The 20,488-nt window shown below is 50.8% G+C and overlaps 2 protein-coding genes across 4 annotated transcripts in view; one reads left to right on the top strand and one right to left on the bottom strand.

Annotated features, from left to right (window-relative positions):
- The window catches only part of LOC140741522 (sorting nexin-11-like), an 84,210-nt gene that overhangs the window by 19,241 nt on the left and 44,481 nt on the right, over positions 1-20,488 (bottom strand). The gene's annotated exons all lie outside the window — the stretch shown is intronic.
- The window catches only part of LOC140741521 (uncharacterized protein C17orf113-like), a 34,470-nt gene continuing 17,093 nt past the window's right edge, over positions 3,112-20,488 (top strand). For 2 of the 3 annotated variants that reach the window (XM_073071812.1, XM_073071813.1), the window contains exons 1-2: positions 3,112-4,084; positions 19,253-19,456. In XM_073071812.1, the coding sequence (XP_072927913.1) occupies positions 3,628-4,084; positions 19,253-19,456 (661 nt within the window). In that variant the 5' untranslated portion in view covers positions 3,112-3,627. The remainder of the gene's footprint in view (positions 4,085-19,252; positions 19,457-20,488) is intronic. The other variant, XM_073071814.1, reaches the window with a different exon arrangement.

Raw genomic sequence — 20,488 nt, forward strand, 5'->3', positions numbered from 1 at the left:
GCCAATGGGTTGAAACGCCTGATCAAGATCGTTTAATGTCACTTCCCGCACGCCAGCGTAAACAAGAGTGAAATTAATTGATACGCCGGATCCGATGCAGTACAAACAAAAAAAAAACCAGAGCCCAAGCGTTTAAGGTGAAAGTGGGAGTGGGCGGGGGTGAGGCGTAATTTCAAAGGGAATGTGAGGGGCAAGTTTTTTTTCACACAGAGAGTGGGGGGGGGTGCCTGGAATTCGACGCCTGGGGTGCCGATAGAGGCACAAACATCAGAGACTTCCAAGACGGGCGCATGGGTGTGCGGGAAATGGAAGAATGTGGGCATTGTGCGGGCAGAAGAGATTAGCTCAGTTGGCCTTCTGACAACTAGTTTAATGTGTTCGACATGACATCAGTTGTTCCTGTGCCGTACCCCTTTATGGTACGTTTACGGTCATTTGTATGACTTGCTCTGTACTGGGGCCACAAAAGAACAAGTTTCACGACACGTGTCAGTGATAATAAACCTGATCCTGATTACTTTAGTTTGCGCTCTGTACCTGTTTCCGTGCGCGTGAACTGCGACGTCACCCCTGTACTTCCCCCCATCAACCTGCGCCCTCTCGTTTCCACCCTGGGGAAAAGACTCTGCCCCCTCGATCTACCCCTCTTATCATTTGCACACCACCCTCCAGTCACCTCTGGCATCCCTCGCCGATACTTTCACCCAAACCCTGCAAGATTATGCCCCTCTCTCTCTCTCTCTCTCTCTCCTTTTGCACGACGCTCCTTGTTCACCGTAACACTCCCGCCTTCTCACTCCCTAACGTCGTTGGTCTTTGCTACGCGTTCAACCCTCTGCAAAACCAAACATCTCTGCCATTGATTCCAACACAGTCAGCTGCGCACCAGCTCGCTAACACAAGTATCTAATCAGCCAATCCCGCGGCGGTAGATCCATGCATAAAAGCACGCCGACGCGGTCACGAGGTTCGGACCAAACATCAGAATTGGGGGAAGAAATACGATCTGAGTGACTTTGACTGCTGGTGCCAGATGGGGTGGTTTGAGTACCTCAGAAACTGCTGATCTCCTGGGATTTTCACAGGCAACGGTCTTTAGAGTTCACAGAGAATGGTGGGAAAAACACCCAGCGAGCGGCAGTTCCCAGGGTGAAAATGGGAGAGGTGAGAGAACAGCCAGATTGGTTCAAGCTGACAGGAAGGTGACAGCAACTCAAATAACCGCGGGTGACAACAGTGGTGTACAGAGGAGCATCACTGAATGCTCAACATGCTGAACCTTGAAGTGGACGGGCTGCAGCAGCAGAAGACCACGGACATACACTCAGTGGCCGCGTGATCAGGTACAGAAGGCACCTAAGTGTCCCCAATCCAACCCTGGGGACAATCCTTCACCCATCACGGGTAAAGCCCTCAGCACCGCTGGGCATATTTGCGAGGAGCATTGTCGCAAGAAAGCAACATCCATCATCAGGGACCCCCACCACCCAGCAAGCAGAACGTACAGGAGCCTCAGGGCCCACACCACCAGGTTCAGGGACAGTTATTACCCCTCAACCGTCAGGAAGGAGGTACAGGAGCCTCAGGACCCACACCACCAGGTTCAGGGACAGTTATTACCCCTCAACCGTCAGGAAGGAGGTACAGGAGCCTCGGGATCCACACCACCAGGTTCAGGGACAGTTATTACCCCTCAACCATCAGGAAGGTACAGGAGCCTCAGGGCCCACACCACCATGTTCAGGGACAGTTATTACCCCTCAACCATCAGGAAGGAGGTACAGGAGCCTCAGGGCCCACACCACCAGGTTCAGGGACAGTTATTACCCCTCAACCATCAGGAAGGAGGTACAGGAGCCTCGGGACCCACACCACCAGGTTCAGGAACAGTTATTACCCCTCAACCATCAGGAAGGTACAGGAGCCTCAGGGCCCACACCACCAGGTTCAGGGACAGTTATTACCCCTCAACCATCAGGAAGGAGGTACAGGAGCCTCAGGGCCCACACCACCAGGTTCAGGGACAGTTATCACCCCTCAACCATCAGGAAGGAGGTACAGGAGCCTCGGGATCCACACCACCAGGTTCAGGGACAGTTATCACCCCTCAACCATCAGGAAGGAGGTACAGGAGCCTCAGGACTCACACCACCAGGTTCAGGAACAGTTATTACCCCTCAACCATCAGGAAGGAGGTACAGGAGACTCAGGACGCACACCACCAGGTTCAGGAACAGTTATTACCCCTCAACCATCAGGAAGGAGGTACAGGAGCCTCAGGACTCACACCACCAGGTTCAGAGACAGTTATTACCCCTCAACCATCAGGAAGGAGGTACAGGAGACTCGGGGCCCACACCACCAGGTTCAGGAACAGTTATTACCCTTCAACCATCAGGAAGGAGGTACAGGAGCCTCAGGACTCACACCACCAGGTTCAGAGACAGTTATTACCCCTCAACCATCAGGAAGGAGGTACAGGAGCCTCGGGGCCCACACCACCAGGTTCAGGAACAGTTATTACCCCTCAACCATCAGGAAGGAGGTACAGGAGCCTCAGGAACAGTTATTACCCCTCAACCATCAGGCTCTTGAAACAAACTTCACTCAACCTCACCCGCCCCCATCACCGAACTGTTCAGGACTCACTCTCAAGGACTCTTCATCGCGTGCTCTCGATTTTTGTTGCTGATTCTTTTATTTATTATTATTTCTTCCTTCTCGCATCTGCACAGTTGGGCTCCTCAGCACGCCGGCTGAACACCCCAGCTGGTGCAGTCCTCCACCGATCCTATCACGGTTATTGTGCATTCATTGAACAGGCCCACAAGAAACCGAATCTCAGGGCGACATACAAATTCAAAGCAAATTTATTATCAAAGTCACTATATACAACCCTGAGATTCACTCTGATAAAAAAAATTACTTGGAGCTGTATTTATCTTTTAATGTTCGGTTTTGCCAGTGAAACACATGTGCCTTTTGATTTTTCCCCTCTCCCTCTGTTTTTAATCCTTTTTCCAATACTGCGCATCCTTCAGTACTGAGACGGTTAAGGCCTGTTTAAAATACTCCTTCCGCCTCCTGACTGCTAATTCAGCGGGAGCCTGCCTGAGAAGAGGCTGCGGCATTAACATCAACCAAGTGCGTGCTCTCTCCCCCCACTCTCGCCTACAATTATCCCACAGCCTGCTTCCCTCGCGGAGAATGGCGGCAGATAAGATCGGCGCTCTCACGGCACGTCCTCGAGAGTGGGTCGGGGGTGGGGATGGATGATATTATCAGGGCTGGTGCGTGGTATCAAGTTTCAGATGAGATCACACAAAGCACATCGCTGTTCAGCATCAACCTCACGTCTGACAGACCTCTTTGTTCCTGAGCTGAGCACGGAGAGACAAGGAGCATTCTCCCTCTCTACAGTCCCGCAGGCAGCCACGTTTGGAGCCTGCAACGCCTGACATTATGCCTGAGTTGTAACTGCTGCACGCACACGCACACGCACACACAAAAAAACACCCATTATACAACCGCACTGGTTGCCAGGCAGTTTAAAAGAAAGTGGATTATGGCTAGGAGTTGAGGAGCTGGCTTTGCATAAACATTTTCCTGTGCCGTTCCTGCGTGGGCATGGAAGCGCCAGTCAAGATCAAACGGACGGCCATTACCCTGGCCCAGAAAGTCCAGATCATCCTCAAGTTGAACAACCCCTCCTTCAAGCAGAAGGAGATCGCCCAGGAGTACGGGCTCACCGCCTCGGCCATCTCCAAGATCGTCAAGAAGAAGGAGGGGATCCTGGAGGAGTGGCTGCGCGGCGGGAACCTGGAGCGCAAGAGGAAACGCGAGGGGAAGAACCAGACTGTCGACGACGCCCTGCTCAGCTGGTTCTGGCTGGCCAGCAAGGAGGAGGGGCCCATCTCGGGGCCGGTGCTGATGGCCAAGGCCAAGGCGCTGGCCGACGAGATGGGGGTCGACTTCAACCCCACCAACGGGTGGCTGTGCCGCTGGAAAAACCGCAACAACCTGGCCTACCGGCGGGCGCCGAGGGAGAGGGGCGAGGGCAGGACGGCTGGCGACCACAGAACCGGTACCTTATCTTATTATTTATCTATTTGAGAGTCAACTCGGTAACAGGCCCGATCGCTCCCTGTGACCGACTGAGTTACCTGTGGGAGGAAACCAGAGCGCCCGGAGGAAACTGTGCAGTCACGGGGTGGGGGGGGGGGGGAGAGAACACACGAACCCCTCACGGGAAGCAGCGGGAATTGAAACCGGGTCAATTATAATAACGTCACGCTATCCGCTACCCCGCCACCACAACTGCCCCGGTATTCGGATAGTCCGCGGAAGTGTCGAGAAACGGCCACACATTTCGGCTTTAACAAGATGGTGAGGAATCGGAATTGGGTTTAATATCACCCGCTTATGCCGTGAAATATGTTGTTTTGCAGCAGCACAACATCGCAATACACAATAAAACTGTAAATTACAGTAAATATATATATTTAAAAAGTTAAATTAAATAAGTAGTGCAGAAAGAGGAAAGAAAAATTAGTGAGGTGGTGTTCATGGGTTCAGTGTCAGGGGGGAAGAAGCTGTTCCTGAATCGTTGAGTGTGTGCCTTCAGGCTCCTGTACCCCCTCCCTGATGGCAGAGGGGAAGAAGCTGTTCCTGAATCGCTGAGTGTGTGCCTTCAGGCTCCTGTACCTCCTCCCTGATGGCAGAGGGGAAGAAGCTGTTCCTGAATTGTTGAGTGTGTGTCTTCAGGCTCCTGTACCCCCTCCCTGATGGCAGAGGGGAAGAAGCTGTTCCTGAATTGTTGACTGTGTGTCTTCAGGCTCCTGTACCCCCTCCCTGATGGCAGAGGGGAAGAAGCTGTTCCTGAATCGTTGAGTGTGTGTCTTCAGGCTCCTGTACCTCCTCCCTGATGGCAGAGGGGAAGAAGCTGTTCCTGAATCGCTGAGTGTGTGCCTTCAGGCTCCTGTACCTCCTCCCTGATGGCAGAGGGGAAGAAGCTGTTCCTGAATCGCTGAGTGTGTGCCTTCAGGCTCCTGTACCTCCTCCCTGATGGCAGAGGGGAAGAAGCTGTTCCTGAATCGTTGAGTGTGTGTCTTCAGGCTCCTGTACCCCCTCCCTGATGGCAGAGGGGAAGAAGCTGTTCCTGAATCGCTGAGTGTGTGCCTTCAGGCTCCTGTACCTCCTCCCTGATGGCAGAGGGGAAGAAGCTGTTCCTGAATCGCTGAGTGTGTGCCTTCAGGCTCCTGTACCTCCTCCCTGATGGCAGAGGGGAAGAAGCTGTTCCTGAATCGTTGAGTGTGTGCCTTCAGGCTCCTGTACCTCCTCCCTGATGGCAGAGGGGAAGAAGCTGTTCCTGAATCGTTGAGTGTGTGCATTCAGGCTCCTGTACCCCCTCCCTGATGGCAGAGGGGAAGAAGCTGTTCCTGAATCGTTGAGTGTGTGCATTCAGGCTCCTGTACCTCCTAAATGTCAGTAGCAATGAGAAGAGAGCATGTCCTGTGTGATAGGGGTCCTTAATGATTGATGCTGTCTTTTTGAGGCATTGCCTTTTGACGATGTCCTGGATGCTGGGGGGGTCAGTGCCCGTGACGGAGCTGACTGAGTTTACGACTCTGCAGCTTATTTCGATCCCGTGTCAGTGCGGAGAACACAGGACGCTTCACTTGCCCAAGAAAAGACCATCGTGCGATGGTGGCTCGGTTACCCGGAAATTGCACTGACCACATCTTGTGGCTGGGGGTGGTGGGGTTGTGTACAGATCTGGTCATCATACTGTGTGAAGATACGATTCACGTTCTAAGTTCAGTTACAGATGCAGCAGAGTTACTGGCCCCTCTGACCCATCCAGTCGGTGCACAATTAACCTACTAACCCGTACGTCTTTGGGATGGGGGAGTTAACCAGGGGCACCCGGAGGACATCCATGTGATCACAGGGTGGTGGGGGGGTGGGGGGAGAAGCATACAGGCTCCTTAAAGACAGCATGGGAATTGAACCCAGGACAGCGTTAGGCTGTGACACTGCCGTGCTGTCCACTATCTAGCAGGGCCTGATGGGCCAAATGGCCTCTTCCCTGAAGTAAAAAAGGGTGGGGGATAGGGCAAAGATTTAAAAGGGGCCCAAGGAGCAACTTTACTGAGAGACGTAGCATATATGGCCGACACGAGCCTGCACCGTCCAATTACATCTCCTGACCCATTATGGTCCACTCTCCTCTCCTATCAGAACCCTTCATCTTCAGCGCCTTTACCTTTTCGACCTATCACCTCCCATCTTCTCATTTCTTCTCCTCTCCCTCGCCCGTCTTCCCCCACCCCAAACTTTCTATTCTGGCATCTTCTCCCTTCCCTTCCCAGTCCTGAAGAAGGGTCTCAGCCCGAAATGTCAACAGATGAAATGGCTCCATAGACGCTGACTGACCCTGATGAGTTACTCCGGCATCTTGTGACCCATTAACCCACCAACCACCACACCCTTGGAATGCGTGTGGTGGGGGGGGGGGTAGACATACAAGCTCCTTACAGGCAGTAGCGGGAATCGAACCTGGGTCATGGATGCTGTTATGTGCTGCCTTAAGTGTTTCCCCTTCGGCACAGGCAAAGGGCAGCGGGAGAGAGAGGGGGGCCGAGGTGGTCTTTGTGCTTGGGAGGGGAGGGTGGGATTTGGGTTGGAAGCTCGGTGATGATAAACAAGATGCCCAAGTCATTAAGAGCCAGGGAACAGGAAGAGATGCAGAGCCTATAAAAAGTATTCACCCCTCCCCACCGGATGTTCTTGTGTTTTATTGTTTTACAACATTGAATCACAGAGGATCTAATTTCCCTCTTTTTTTTTTGATCCTGATCAACAAAAAATTCTTTCTTGTCAGAGTGAAAACAGATCTCTACAGAGTGACCTAAATTAATTACAAATATAAAACACAATACTTCTGATTGTATTCATATTCTCCTCCTTTAATACGACACACCAAATCATCACTGGTGTAGCCAACTGTTTTTAGGAGTCACATCATTAGTTAAATGGAGATCACCGTGTGTAGTCAAGGTGTTTCAATCGATTGTAGTAAAAATACACCTGTGTCTGGAAGATCCAACTGCTGGTGAGTCAGTATCCCAGCAAAAACTACACCATGAAGACAAAAGAACACTCCAAGCAACTCTGCGAAAAGGTTATTGAAAAGCACAAGCCAGGAGATGTGTACAAGAGAATTTCCAAGTCACTGAATATCCCTTGGAGTGCAGTTAAGTCAATCATCAAGGAATGGAGAGAATATGGCACAGCTGTAAATCTGCCTAGAGCAAGCTGTCCTCAAAAACTGAGTGACTGTGCAAGAAGGGGAGGAGTGAGGGAGGCCACCAAGAGACCCATGACAACTCTGGAGGAGTTACAAGCTCCAGTGGCTGAGATGGGAGAGACTGTGCAGACAACAACTGTTGCCCGGGTGCTTCACCAGTCACAGCTTTATGGGAGAGTGGCAAAGAGAAAGCCACTGTTGAAAAAAACTCACATGAAATCTCATCTGGAGCTTGCCAGAAGGCACGTGGGAGACTCTGAAGTCAGCTGGAAGAAGGCTCTATGGTCTGAAGAAAACAAAATTTGATTGTTTTGGCCATCAGACTAGACACAATGTTTGGCATAAGCCAAACACTGCACACATAATCAGAAACACATCATCCCTACCGTGAAGCATGGTGGTGGCTGCATCATGCTGTGGGGATTCTTCACTGCAGCAGGCCCTGGAAGGCTTGTGAAGGTGGAGGGTAAAATGAATGCAGCAAAATACAGGGAAATCCTCGAGGAAAACCTGATGCAGTCTGCAAGAGAACCGCGACTTGGGAGATTTGTTTTCCAGCAAGACAATGACCCCAAACATAAAGCCAAAGCTACACAGGAATGGCTTAAGAACAACAAAGTTAATGTCCTGGATTCGCCAAGTCAGAGTCCAGACCTCAATCCAATTGAGAATCATTGTGGCTGGACTTGAAAAGGGCTGTTCATTAGAATTAAATTTTTATCTCTTACATTCATCTCACAACCTGAAAGAGTAAGAATATATCGTGTCTCTGTTGCTATGTTCACTCACGTCCTCCATGCAATCTGACAGAACTCGAGCAGTTTTGTAAAGAAGAATGGGGAGAAATTGCAGTGTCCAGATGTGCAAAGCTGACAGAGACCTATCCACACAGACTCGAGGCTGTAACTGCTGCCAAAGGTGCATCTACTACACACTGACTTGAAGGGGAGAATACTTAGGCAAACAATTATTTTGTATTTTATATTCGTAATTAATTTAGATCACTTTGTAGAGAGCAGACACGAGGAAATCTGCAGATGCTGGAAATTCAAACAACACACACAAAATGCTGGTGGGACACAGCAGGCTAGGCAGCATCTATAGGGAGAAGCGCTGTCGATGTTTCGGGCCGAGACCCTTCGTCAGGACTAACTGAAAGGAAAGGTAGTAAGAGATTTGAAAGTAGTGGGGGGAGGGAGAAATGCGAAATGATAGGAGAAGACCGGAGGTGGAGGGATGAAGCTAAGAGCTGGAAAGGTGATTGGCGAAAGTGATACAGAGCTGGAGAAGGGAAAGGATCATGGGACGGGAGGCCTCGGGAGAAAGAAAGGGGGAGGGGAGCACCAGAGGGAGATGGAGAACAGGCAAAGAGTGATGGGCAGAGAGAGAGAAAAAAAACTAAATATGTTAGGGATGGGGTAAGAAGGGGAGGAGGGGCATTTACGGAAGTTAAAGAAGTCAATGTTCATGCCATCAGGTTGGAGGCTACCCAGCCGGTATATAAGGTGTTGTTCCTCCAACCTAAGTGTGGCAGTAGAGGAGACCATGGATAGACATATCACTTTGTAGAGATTTGTTTTCATTTTGACACCAAAGAGTCATTTTCTGTCAATCAGTGTCAAAAAAAAGCCAAATTAAATCCACTGTGATTCAATGCTAAACAATAAAACATGAAAACTTCCGGGGGGGGGGGGGGGGGGGGGTGAATACTTTTTATAGGCGCTGTAAACATTGGCTTTATTTGTCACAGACAGTGAAGCCCACCGCTTGTGTCAACGACCGACACAGTCCGAGTATGCGCCGGGGGGGCAGCCTGCAAGTACTGCCGCAGTTGTGGCCCCAGTGTGGTGTCCCTCGGACGCTGTAGATTTGAATTTCCGGTATCGGCAGAACCTCCTGCGTTTACGTGACCGACTAACCGACCGACTGGCACGTCTTTAGAGCGGGGGGGCGGGGGGGGGGAGGAACCTGGAGCACCTGGAGGAAAGCCACGCCGTCGCGGGAAGGGGGCGCACCGACTCCTTACCGACAGCGACGGGAATTGGACCCAGTTCGCCGGCACTGCGGTAACGTTAGGCTAGCGGTTACACACCACTGGGGGTCAGCCTCGGCTGCCCACAGTGCGATCAGTACAATATGATTTGCCTCCTGATTGAAGACAAGCACAGGGGATTCTGCAGAATGCTGTGGAACTCCAAAGCAACACACACACACACACACAATGCTGGAGGAGCTCAGCAGGTCAGGCAGCATCGATGGAGAGGAATAAACAGTCGATGTTTCAGGCAGAGACCCTTCATCACGACTGGAAAGGAAGGGGGCAGAATAGGGGAGTGGGGGGGGGGGGGAGGACAAGCTGACAGGTGAGACCAGGTGAGAAGAAGGTGAGTGGATGGGGAAGGGGGAGGACGACAAGCTGACAGGTGAGACCAGGTGAGGGGGAAGGTGGGTGGGTGGGGGATGGATAGGGGAGATTACAAGCTGACAGGTGAGACCAGGTGAGGGGGAAGGTGGGTGGGTGGGGGATGGATAGGGGAGATTACAAGCTGACAGGTGAGACCAGGTGAGGGGGAAGGTGGGTGGGTGGGGGATGGATAGGGGAGATTACAAGCTGACAGGTGAGACCAGGTGAGGGGGAAGGTGGGTGGGTGGGGGAGGGGGAGGAGTACAAGCTGACAGCTGAGACCAGGTGAGGGGGAAGGTAGGGGAGGGTGTAATAAAGTAAGAAACTGGGAGGTGATAGGTGGCAGTGGTAAAGGCCTGATGAAGGAACCTAATAGGACGAGACAGTGATTTTTTTTAAATATATATAATTACTTCTATATACAGTAATCCTTAATAATTGTTGAATGTCATGTCCTGACCAGCACGCCACAGCAAATTCCTAACAGCTGTCAACGTATAACCATCATTATTATGTGCCACGTCGTATGACATCGCCGCTTTGTGCCGTCTCGTACGACATCATCACTGTGCTGCGTTGCATGGCATCATCGTTATGTGCTCTTCCGTATGACATCATCATTACGGGCCGTGTCGTTCTGACATGGGCGATCACGGTCTTTCCATGGCCATGACTGGTCTTGGCAAATTCCTCTACAGAAGTGGTTTGCCATTGCCTTCCTCTGGGCAGTGTCATGAACACTACCTCACTACCTTTTTATTTCTATTTTTGCACTACTTAATTAATTTAACTATTATATATATAAAACCATATAACAATTACAGCACGGAAACAGGCCATCTCGGCCCTTCTAGTCCGTGCCGAACGCTCACTCTCACCTAGTCCCACTGACCTGCCCTCAGCCCATAACCCTCCATTCCTTTCCTGTCCATGTACCTATCCAATTTTACTTTAAATGACAATACCGAACCTGCCTCTATCACTTCTACTGGAAGCTCATTCCACACAGCTACCACTCTCTGAGTAAAGAAATTCCCCCTCGTGTTACCCTTAAACTTTTGCCCCTTAACTCTCAACTCATGTCCACTAGTTTGAATCTCCCCTACTCTCAAAGGAAAAAGCCTATCCACGTCAACTCTATCTATCCCCCTCATAATTTTAAATACCTCTATCAAGTCCCCCCCCTCCCCCTCAATCTTCTACGCTCCAAAGAATAAAGACCTAACTTGTTCAACCTTTCTCGGTAACTTAGGTGCTGAAACCTAGGTAACATTCTAGTAAATCTCCTCTGTACTCTATTTTGTTGACATCTTTCCTATAATTTGGTGACCAGAACTGGGCACAATACTCCAAATTTGGCCTTACTAATACCTTGTACAATTTTAACATTACATCCCGACTCCTCTACTCAATGCTCTGATTTACAATCGTGTATAAAGGCCAGCAAACTTTGATATCTATATATCTAATATCTATCTATAACATATACATATAGCTTCTGTCTGGATGAAGCAAGCCGACGTAATGCGTAAGGGAGGGAGAGGACGGGGATAAATGGAGATCTGCAGACAACGGCTGGAATTGGAACCACCCGAGCCGCACAGCACCGATAGGGTTAACGGCACAGCCCATACAGGCCGACAAAGGAGGATCTTTTTACAAGTTACCTAAATTAAAAATCACATCCTGCCGTTTCATATTTGTATCCACTTCAACAGTCCCATGCCCCCAGTGAAGAGGCGGGGGGGCGGGGGGGGGAGAATAAAACCCTCGATTCTCTCTCGATAAGATCAAGATCGGTTTAAGATCAGACTGTGTGTGTGTGTGTGTGTGTGTGTGTGTGTGTGTGTGTGTGTGTGTGTGTGTGTGTGAGTGTGAGTGTGAGTGTGAGTGTGTGTGTGTGTGTGTCTCAGTGAGATACAGTTTGATCTTATTGGAAGGATGGTGGGGCGGGGGGGGAGAATAAAACCCTCGATTCTCTCTCGATAAGATCAAGATCGGTTTAAGGTCAGACTGTGTGTGTGTGTGTGTGTGTGTGTGTGTGTGTGTGTGTGTGTGTGTGTGTGTGTGTGTGTGTGTGTGTGTGTGTGTGTGAGAGTGTGTGTGTGTGTGTGTGTGAGTGTGTGTGAGTGTGTGTGAGTGTGTGTGTGTGTGTGTGTGAGAGTGTGTGTGTGTGTGTGAGTGTGTGTGAGTGTGTGTGTGTGAGTGTGTGTGAGTGTGTGTGTGTGAGTGTGTGTGAGTGTGTGAGTGTGTGTGTGTGCGTGTGTGAGTGTGTGTGTGTGTGTGTGTGTGTGTGTGTGAGTGTGTGTGTGTGTGTGTGTGTGTGTGTGTGTGTGTGTGTGTGTGTGTGTGTGTGAGTGAGATACATTTTGATCTTATTGGAAGGATGGTGGGGTGGGGTGGGGGTGGGGGTGGAATGCTTGGTTCTTGAGGCCACCACGGCAATGTTCAGCTGCGGTTCAGAACACAGAACGGTACAGCACAGGTACGGCCCTTCGGCCCACAGTATTGTGCCGACCCGTTAAATTATTGATCAAAGAGCCAGCTGAACTAATCCCCTCTGTCTACACAATGTCCGTGTCCTTCCCTTTCCCTCATGTTCACGTGCCTATTTAAACGTCTCTCAAAAGTCCCCAATGCATCGGCCTCTACCACCAGCCCAGCCAGCGCATTTCAGGCACCCAACACTCCCTGTGTGTAAAAAAAATTGTTTAGATTATTTAAGTTTGCTGTCATTTCCAGTCCTGGGCACCCTAGCGTATGTGAGAGCCCAGGACTCCTGCACAGTGCTGTACGTAAGATAGCTGATATACACACAGATTGACTGTGTGTCCATAAATTGACGCTGGGCACAGGAGTGTCTGTACACAAGGTGACTCTGACAGGAAATGATAAAGAAGTGGTGATTGGGGGTGTGGAGCCGTGGGTCAGTGGGTGATTGGGGGTGTGTGGAGGGGTGGGTCAGTGTGTGACTGGAGGGGTGGGTCAGTGGGTGGTTGGGGGTGTAGAGGGGTGGGTCAGTGGGTGATTGGGTGTGTGTAGGGGTGGGTCGGTGGGTGGTTGGGGGTGTGGAGGGGTGGAGGTGTTGATCAGCCTCACTGCTTGGGGTAAGTCACTGTTTTTGAGTCTGGTGGTCCCTGGTGTGGATGCTACGTAGCCTCCTCCCCGATGGGAGTGGGACAAACAGTCTGTGAGCAGAGTGGGTGGGATCCTTCATGATGTTACTGGCTCCTTTCTGTACCTATATCCTTGACGGTGGGTAGGCTGGTACGTTGGGCAGTTTTGACTCCCCGTTGTGGAGAATTCCTGCCCTCCGCAGAGCAGTTTCCGAGCCGGGCAGTGAAGCAGCCCGTCAGGACGCCCCCTACTGGGCATCTGTAGAATGACAGGAGTTTGAATATAGAATGTCCAACTCTCTTCAGCCTCCTCAGAAAGTCGAGACGCTGGCGAGCTTTCTTGACTGCGAGGGCTGTGTTCTGGGGCCACGAGAGGCGATGTGGACCCCCAGGAGTTCGAACAGCCATGCTGGCGATCTAAAGGGCCGTGGGAGTGGTGCGAGTTGGCCCGAAGTTGATGGCCATCTCCGTTGCCTTGTTGACGTTGCAGAAGAGGTTATTATTGCGGCAACCGGCCTCGGTCTCTCCGTCCTCCTCTCCGGGGGCCGTCACCGATGGGCCCCACCACTGCCGCGTCATCGGACAGCCTGACGATACGGTTGCTTAGCTATCTGGCCGGGCAGCGCGAAAACCCGCCCCCTTTTGAGGTGCTCGGTGCATTTCACAGACAAGCTTACGAGAGCCCGACGGTGGGCCACCTCCCTTTCCCTTTCTTGGCAGAGGAGTGGAGTTCTGAACGCTGCTTTTGACGCCGGGGAGTCGCGAACGCCTGAACGGTTTGATGTGCGTAACATGATCAGGCCAGCGCAAGGGCTCATAACAGCCCTCTCCACTCAGACCACCCACCGTCTCCTCTCGTTTAAATACCAGAGGGATCATGTTTCAGGAAAAATAACATTTAATCCCACGTACTTTTCTTTCCCCCAGGAAGAGGGCACTGTAGCGTTTTTCTGCTACAATCACACCAGCAGCAGCAAAACCATTGAAAATCAAACTGAGGGCTGCGAACTGGCCCGGAAGACCAGTAACGTACTTAACCCTTAAAGCTCCATCATCTACGACTATTCCAACGGCAGAGGGGGACTTGGAGTCCGAGTTCCATAGGTTCCTCAAAGTTACCGTGCAAGGTGATAGGGTGGTAAAGAAGGCGTATTGGCCTTCATTAGCTGGGGGACTGAGTTCAACAGCCGCGAGATAAGGTGGCAGCTCTATAAAACCCCAGTTAGACCACGCTTGGGGAACTGAGCTCAGTTCCGGTTGCCTCGTTACGGGGAAGATGTGGCAGCTTTAGAGAGGGCACAGAGATTTACTCCTTGTAGTTGCCCTTTCTGCCCTGGGAAAAAGTCCCTGGCTGCCCCCTCAATCTATGCCTCATCATCTTGTACACCTCCATCGAGTCACTTCTCATCCTCCCTCACTCCAGAGAGAAAAGCCCCAGCTAAATCAACCTCTCCTCATAAGATGTGTTCTCTAATTCAGACAGCATTTCGGTACATCTCCTTCTTGATGGTTGAAGAGTAATAACTGTCCCTGAACCCGGTGGTGTGGGACCTGAGGCTCCTGTACCTCCTTCCTGATGGTTGAGGGGTAACAACTGTTCCTGAACCTGGTGGTGTGGGTCCTGAGGCTCCTGTACCTCCTTCCTGATGGTTGAGGGGTAATGACTGTTCCTGATCCTGGTGGTGTGGGTCCTGAGGCTCCTGTACCTCCTTCCTGATGGTTGAGGGGTAATAACTGTTCCTGAACCTGGTGGTGTGGGTCCTGAGACTCCTGTACCTCCTTCCTGATGGTTGAGGGATAGTAACTGTTCCTGAACCTGGTGGTGTGGGTCCTGAGATTCCTGTACCTCCTTCCTGATGGTTGAGGGATAGTAACTGTTCCTGAACCTGCTGGTGTGGGTCCTGAGACACCTGTACCTCCTTCCTGATGGTTGAGGGATAGTAACTGTTCCTGAACCTGGTGGTGTGGGTCCTGAGACACCTGTACCTCCTTCCTGATGGTTGAGGGATAGTAACTGTTCCTGAACCTGCTGGTGTGGGTCCTGAGACTCCTGTACCTCCTTCCTGATGGTTGAGGGGTAGTAACTTTCCTGAACCTGGTGGTGTGGGTCCTGAGGCTCCTGAACCTCCTACCCGATGGCAAGAGATTGGCCTGGATGGTGGATGCTGCAGGATGTGTGGGCAATGCACGTGACTTATTCACTTTAAATACTGAAAGTCGGAATGATTGCGGATGGAGGGAGAACATGTTAAGAGGAGCAGGGCGAGGGCCGGGAGGCCGTGAGGGCTCCGACTGAAGTATATGAAGTGTTGACTGTCCGAAGTACTGGAATTCCTAGGAATTACTTTGAGATACGGCAAAGTGACAGAAGCTAAGATCGAACCTGAAGCTGGGGAAAAGTAAATACTGGGTGGATTACAGGACTGTCTCATGCAGTGGATTACAAGCAGCCAGACTGATCAGAATGGGACGACACGTAGGCCGAGCAGACCACCAAGCAGTTAGTGTAGATTCTCATGATGAAATGTTTCCCAATAGATTTTTTTTTTAGAAAAAAAGCACCCTCTGGTGAAACATTTCCTTCAGGGTTTCCCCAGCTGATTTCTGTAATCGCGCTACACACAGGACATGCTGGAGGAACTCAGCAGGCCAGGGAGCATCTAGGAAAAGAGCAAGACCTTAAGATATAGGAACAGAAGTAGGCCATTTGGCCCATCAAGCCTGCTCTGCCATTCAATCATGGACTGATCCAATTCTTCCAGCCATCCTCACTCCCCTGCCTTCTCCCCATACCCTTTGATGCCCTGGCTAATCAAGAACCTGTCTATCTCTGACTTAAACGCACCCAATGACTTGGCCTCCACAGCCGCTCGTGGCAACAAATTCCACAGATTTACCAGCCTCTGGCTGAAGTAATTTCTCCGCATCTCAGTTCTAAATGGATGTCCTTCAGTCCTGAAGTCATGCCCTCTTGTCCTGGACTCCCCTACCATGGGAAATTACTTTCCCATATCTAATCTGCTCAGAATCAGAATCAGGTTCATTCTCACCGGCATGTGACCTGAAATTTGTTAACTTAGCAGCAGGAGTTCAATGCCATACATAATCTAGCAGAGAAAAGAAAATAATAAATAAAATTAAAAGTCTGGTTCTAGACTCCCCCACTATAGGAAACATCCTCTCCACATCCACTCTATCTGTGCCCTCTAGTCCTACACTCCCCCACTATAGGAAACATCCTCTCCACATCCACTCTATCTGTGTCCTCTGGTCCTAGACTCCCCCACTATAGGAAACATCCTCTCCACATCCACTCTATCTGTGTCCTCTGGTCCTAGACTCCCCCACTATAGGAAACATCCTCTCCACATCCACTCTATCTGTGTCCTCTGGTCCTAGACTCCCCCACTGTAGGAAACATCCTCTCCACATCCATTCTATCTGTGTCCTCTGGTCCTAGTCTCCCCCACTATAGGGAACATCCTCTCCACATCCACTCTATCTGTGTCCTCTGGTCCTAGACTCCCCCACTATAGGGAACATCCTCTCCACATCCACTCTATCTGTGTCCTCTGGTCCTAGACTCCCCCACTATAGGAAACATCCTCTCCACATCCACTCTATCTGTGTCCTCTGGTCCTAGACTCCCCCACTATAGGAAACATCCTCTCCACATCCACTTTATCTGTGTCCTCTGGTCCTAGACTCCCCCACTATAGGAAACATCCTCTCCACATCCACTTTATCTGTGTCCTCTGGTCCTAGACTCCCCCACTATAGGAAACATCCTCTCCACATCCACTCTATCTGTGCCCTCTGGTCCTAGACTCCCCCACTATAGGAAACATCCTCTCCACATCCACTTTATCTGTGTCCTCTGGTCCTAGACTCCCCCACTATAGGAAACATCCTCTCCACATCCACTCTATCTGAGCCCTCTGGTCCTAGACTCCCCCACTATAGGAAACATCCTCTCCACGTCCACTCTATCTGTGTCCTCTGGTCCTAGACTCTCCCACTATCGGAAACATCCTCTCCACATCCACTCTATCTGTGGTCTCTGGTCCTAGACTCCCCCACTATAGGAAACATCCTCTCCACATCCACTTTATCTGTGCCCTCTGGTCCTAGACTCCCCCACTATAGGAAACATCCTCTCCACATCCACTCTATCTGTGTCCTCTGGTCCTAGACTCCCCCACTATAGGAAACATCCTCTCCACATCCACTCTATCTGTGTCCTCTGGTCCTAGACTCCCCCACTATAGGAAACATCCTCTCCACATCCACTCTATCTGTGTCCTCCGGTCCTAGACTCCCCCACTATAGGAAACATCCTCTCCACATCCACTCTATCTGTGTCCTCTGGTCCTAGACTCCCCCACTATAGGAAACATCCTCTCCACATCCACTCCATCTGGGCCTTTCAATATTCGATAGGGAGATCCCTCCGTCTCTCTGCGAAACTCCAGCCAGCAGAGGCCCAGAGCCATCGAACGCACCTCTTGCATTAACCCTTTCAATCCCCGGGATCATTCTCGCACCGCCGGATTACCCGCTCCCCTTTATGCGAACAAGTGTTATCCTGATATTACCCCGAGCAGGCTTTGAAGTTCAAACTAAGTTCATTATCCAAGTATGTATATGTCACCATATTCTACCCTGAGATTCGCTTTTATTTATTTGCTCTCTTTGCCCTCGAGGGAGTCCTGATCATGAGCGGGCCGAAGCTCCTGGAGACAGGTGGCAGATCAACTGATGACCCAACCCCACTGGTGATAGCAGAGGAGAGTAAACATCTTAGTCCACGTGTATTTTCAATTCAATTCCACTACGTATTTAATTTATTTTTTTTAAATATATATTACTTATTGTAAATTGTAGTATTTTTCAATTACTTTTATGTATTGCAATGTACTGCCGCGGCAAAACAGCCGATCTCACAACGGGTGCCGGTGGTGGTAAACCCAATTCTTTTTTTCCTGCTGTCATTCACGGTAGAGCAGAGAAATGTGATAGATCCGGTGAAAAACCAGATACAGAGTCTGACAGGTAACCAATGTGCGAAAGACCGACTGTGCAAACACATAATGAATCAATAAAAACAGAAAGAAGGCTACGGTGTTCAGTTCTGGTCACCTCAATGCAGTCGGGATGTGGTTGCTATAGAGAGAGCGCAGAGGAGACGTCGCCTGGATCGGGGAGCGGGCCTTGTGAGAATAGGTTGAGTGAACTCGGCCTTTTCTCCTCGGAGCGACGGAGGATGAGAGGTGACCTGATAGAGGCGTATAAGGTGATGAGAGGCATTGATCGTGTGGATAGTCGGAGACTTTTCCCCAGGGCTGAAATGGCTAACACGAGAGGGCATAGCTTGTAAGCAGGTACAGAGGAGATGTCAAGGGTATGCTTTTTATGCAGAGAGTGGTGAGTGCATGGAATGGGCTGCCGGTAAAGGTGGTGGAGGAGGAAACGATAGGGTCTTTTAAGAGGCTTTTAAGGTCCGAGTCCAAAGGACGCTCAAAGCAGCTGTGCAGGTTGACTCTGTGGTTAAGAAGGCATACGGTGCATTGGCCTTCATCAATCATGGGATTGAGTTTCAAAGCCGAGAGATAATGTTGCAGCTTTATAGGACCCTGGTCAGACCCCACTTGGAGTACCGTGCTCAGTTCTGGTCGCCTCACTACAGGAAGGATGTGGAAGCCATAGAAAGGGTGCAGAGGAGATTTACGAGGATGTTGCCTGGATTGGGGAGCGTGCCTTATGAGAACAGGTTGAGTGAACTCGGCCTTTTCTCCTCGGAGCGACGGAGGATGAGAGGTGACCTGATAGAGGTGTACAAGATGAAGAGAGGCATTGATCGTGTGGATGGTCAGAGGCTTTTTCCCAGGGCTGAAATGGCCAGCACGAGGGGGCATAACTTTAAGCTGCTTGGAAGTAAGTACCGAGGGGACGTCAGGGGTAAGTCTTTCCACGCAGAGAGTGGTGGGTGTGTGGAATGCACTGCTGGCAGCGGTACAATAGGGACTTCTAAAAGCCTCTTAGACAGGTACATGGAGCTTAGAAAAATAGAGGGCTCTGCGGCAGGGAAATTCTAGGCAGTTTCTAGAGTAGGTTACATGGTCAGCACAACATTGTGGGCCGAAGGGCCTGTAATGTGCTGTAGATATCTATGTTCTATAAAAAGATAGATAGATGAATGAAGGAAACAATGTTAAATAGATAGATAAATTGAACAAAACTGAGAACAGGAATTGTAGAATGCCGGACAGTGAGTCCACGGGACATTAAGGAGCTTTGCTTCAATGTTAACTAATGCTCTGTTGCTTTAGCAACGAAGTCTCGCTCAGGCCACAGCTCGGCCAGGCTGGCTGAAGCTTTGCGCCCACGATACGCTTGCTTACCAGGGGCATTTCCTCGTTCCAGGTGGCGCCCACTTCCCTTCGACGCCCGGCCTCCCGCGGGGCCAGTGGCGAGCAGCAGTGGCCGGGTCGTCTGACAGCTCCTCAGATGAGATTCCAGCCGCAGGCCCCGCCGGAGAGCCGACCGCAGCCACTCAGCACAGACCAAAGTGGGTTAAGAAGGAGGGGTTGCCCCCGCAGTCAGGCCCCGGCTGTCCGTCTTACACAGGTGGGTGGTACATTAACTACCTTGATGTACTTAATGCAGGCACACCCGCTGTAGGATCCACATCCACTCTAACAATGCCCTCTGGTCCTAGACTCCCCCGTTATAGGAAACATCCTCTCCACATCCACTCTAACAATGCCCTCTGGTCCTAGACTCCCCCGTTATAGGAAACATCCTCTCCACATCCACTCTATCTGTGTCCTCTGGTCCTAGACTCCCCCACTATAGGAAACATCCTCTCCACATCCACTCTATCTGTGTCCTCTGGTCCGAGACTCCCCCACTATAGGAAACATCCTCTCCACATCCACTCTATCTAGGCCTTTCATTATTTGATAGGTTTCAATGAGATCCCCCTCTCCTCCTCATAAACTCCAGTGAGTTCAGGCCCAGAGCCATCAAATGCTCCTCATACATTAACCCTTTCAATCCCGGGATCACCCTCGTGAATCTCCTCTGGACCCTCTCCAATGCCAGCATGTAGTTTTGTGGATAAGGGGCCCGGAGCGGAACTGCGGTACTCCCAGCTGCGGTCTGACCAGTGCCTTACGAGGCCTCTGAGGGATGCCGTTGTGTTAGTTAGCTCCTGTGGGCGGACAGCGGGAGGTTGGGGGGGGGGAGGTCCACGGGCGTTTGAGCGAGAACGGGGTACAGGGAGATCAGTGGCAGGTTGAATTGGGTTCACAGAGCCGAGAGAGGCTCAATGCCCTCCTTCAGTGCTGTGAAAAATGCGCAAAAGAATGAAATTCAGGCTTAATATCGTGAAATGTGTTGTTCTGCTGCGGCAGTACAGGGGAATGCATAATAAAGACTAAATTACAGTCTGAACCGTATACAGTGGGCTGATGATAGAGCAGGAATGGCTAATGTTTCTGGGGGCAATTCGGAAAGCGCAGGATGAAGAGGTTTTCAAAATGGACGCTGAGCCAGCCGCGGCAAGGAAGATATAAAAGCAAAAGTTATTGAAGCAAAAATCAGTGGAAGTTAGGGGACTGGGAAAACCAACAGAAAGCCACAGGGAAGGGAAGAGAT

This window comes from Hemitrygon akajei, chromosome 18, assembly GCF_048418815.1.
Source record: "Hemitrygon akajei chromosome 18, sHemAka1.3, whole genome shotgun sequence".
Classification (NCBI taxonomy): domain Eukaryota; kingdom Metazoa; phylum Chordata; class Chondrichthyes; order Myliobatiformes; family Dasyatidae; genus Hemitrygon; species Hemitrygon akajei.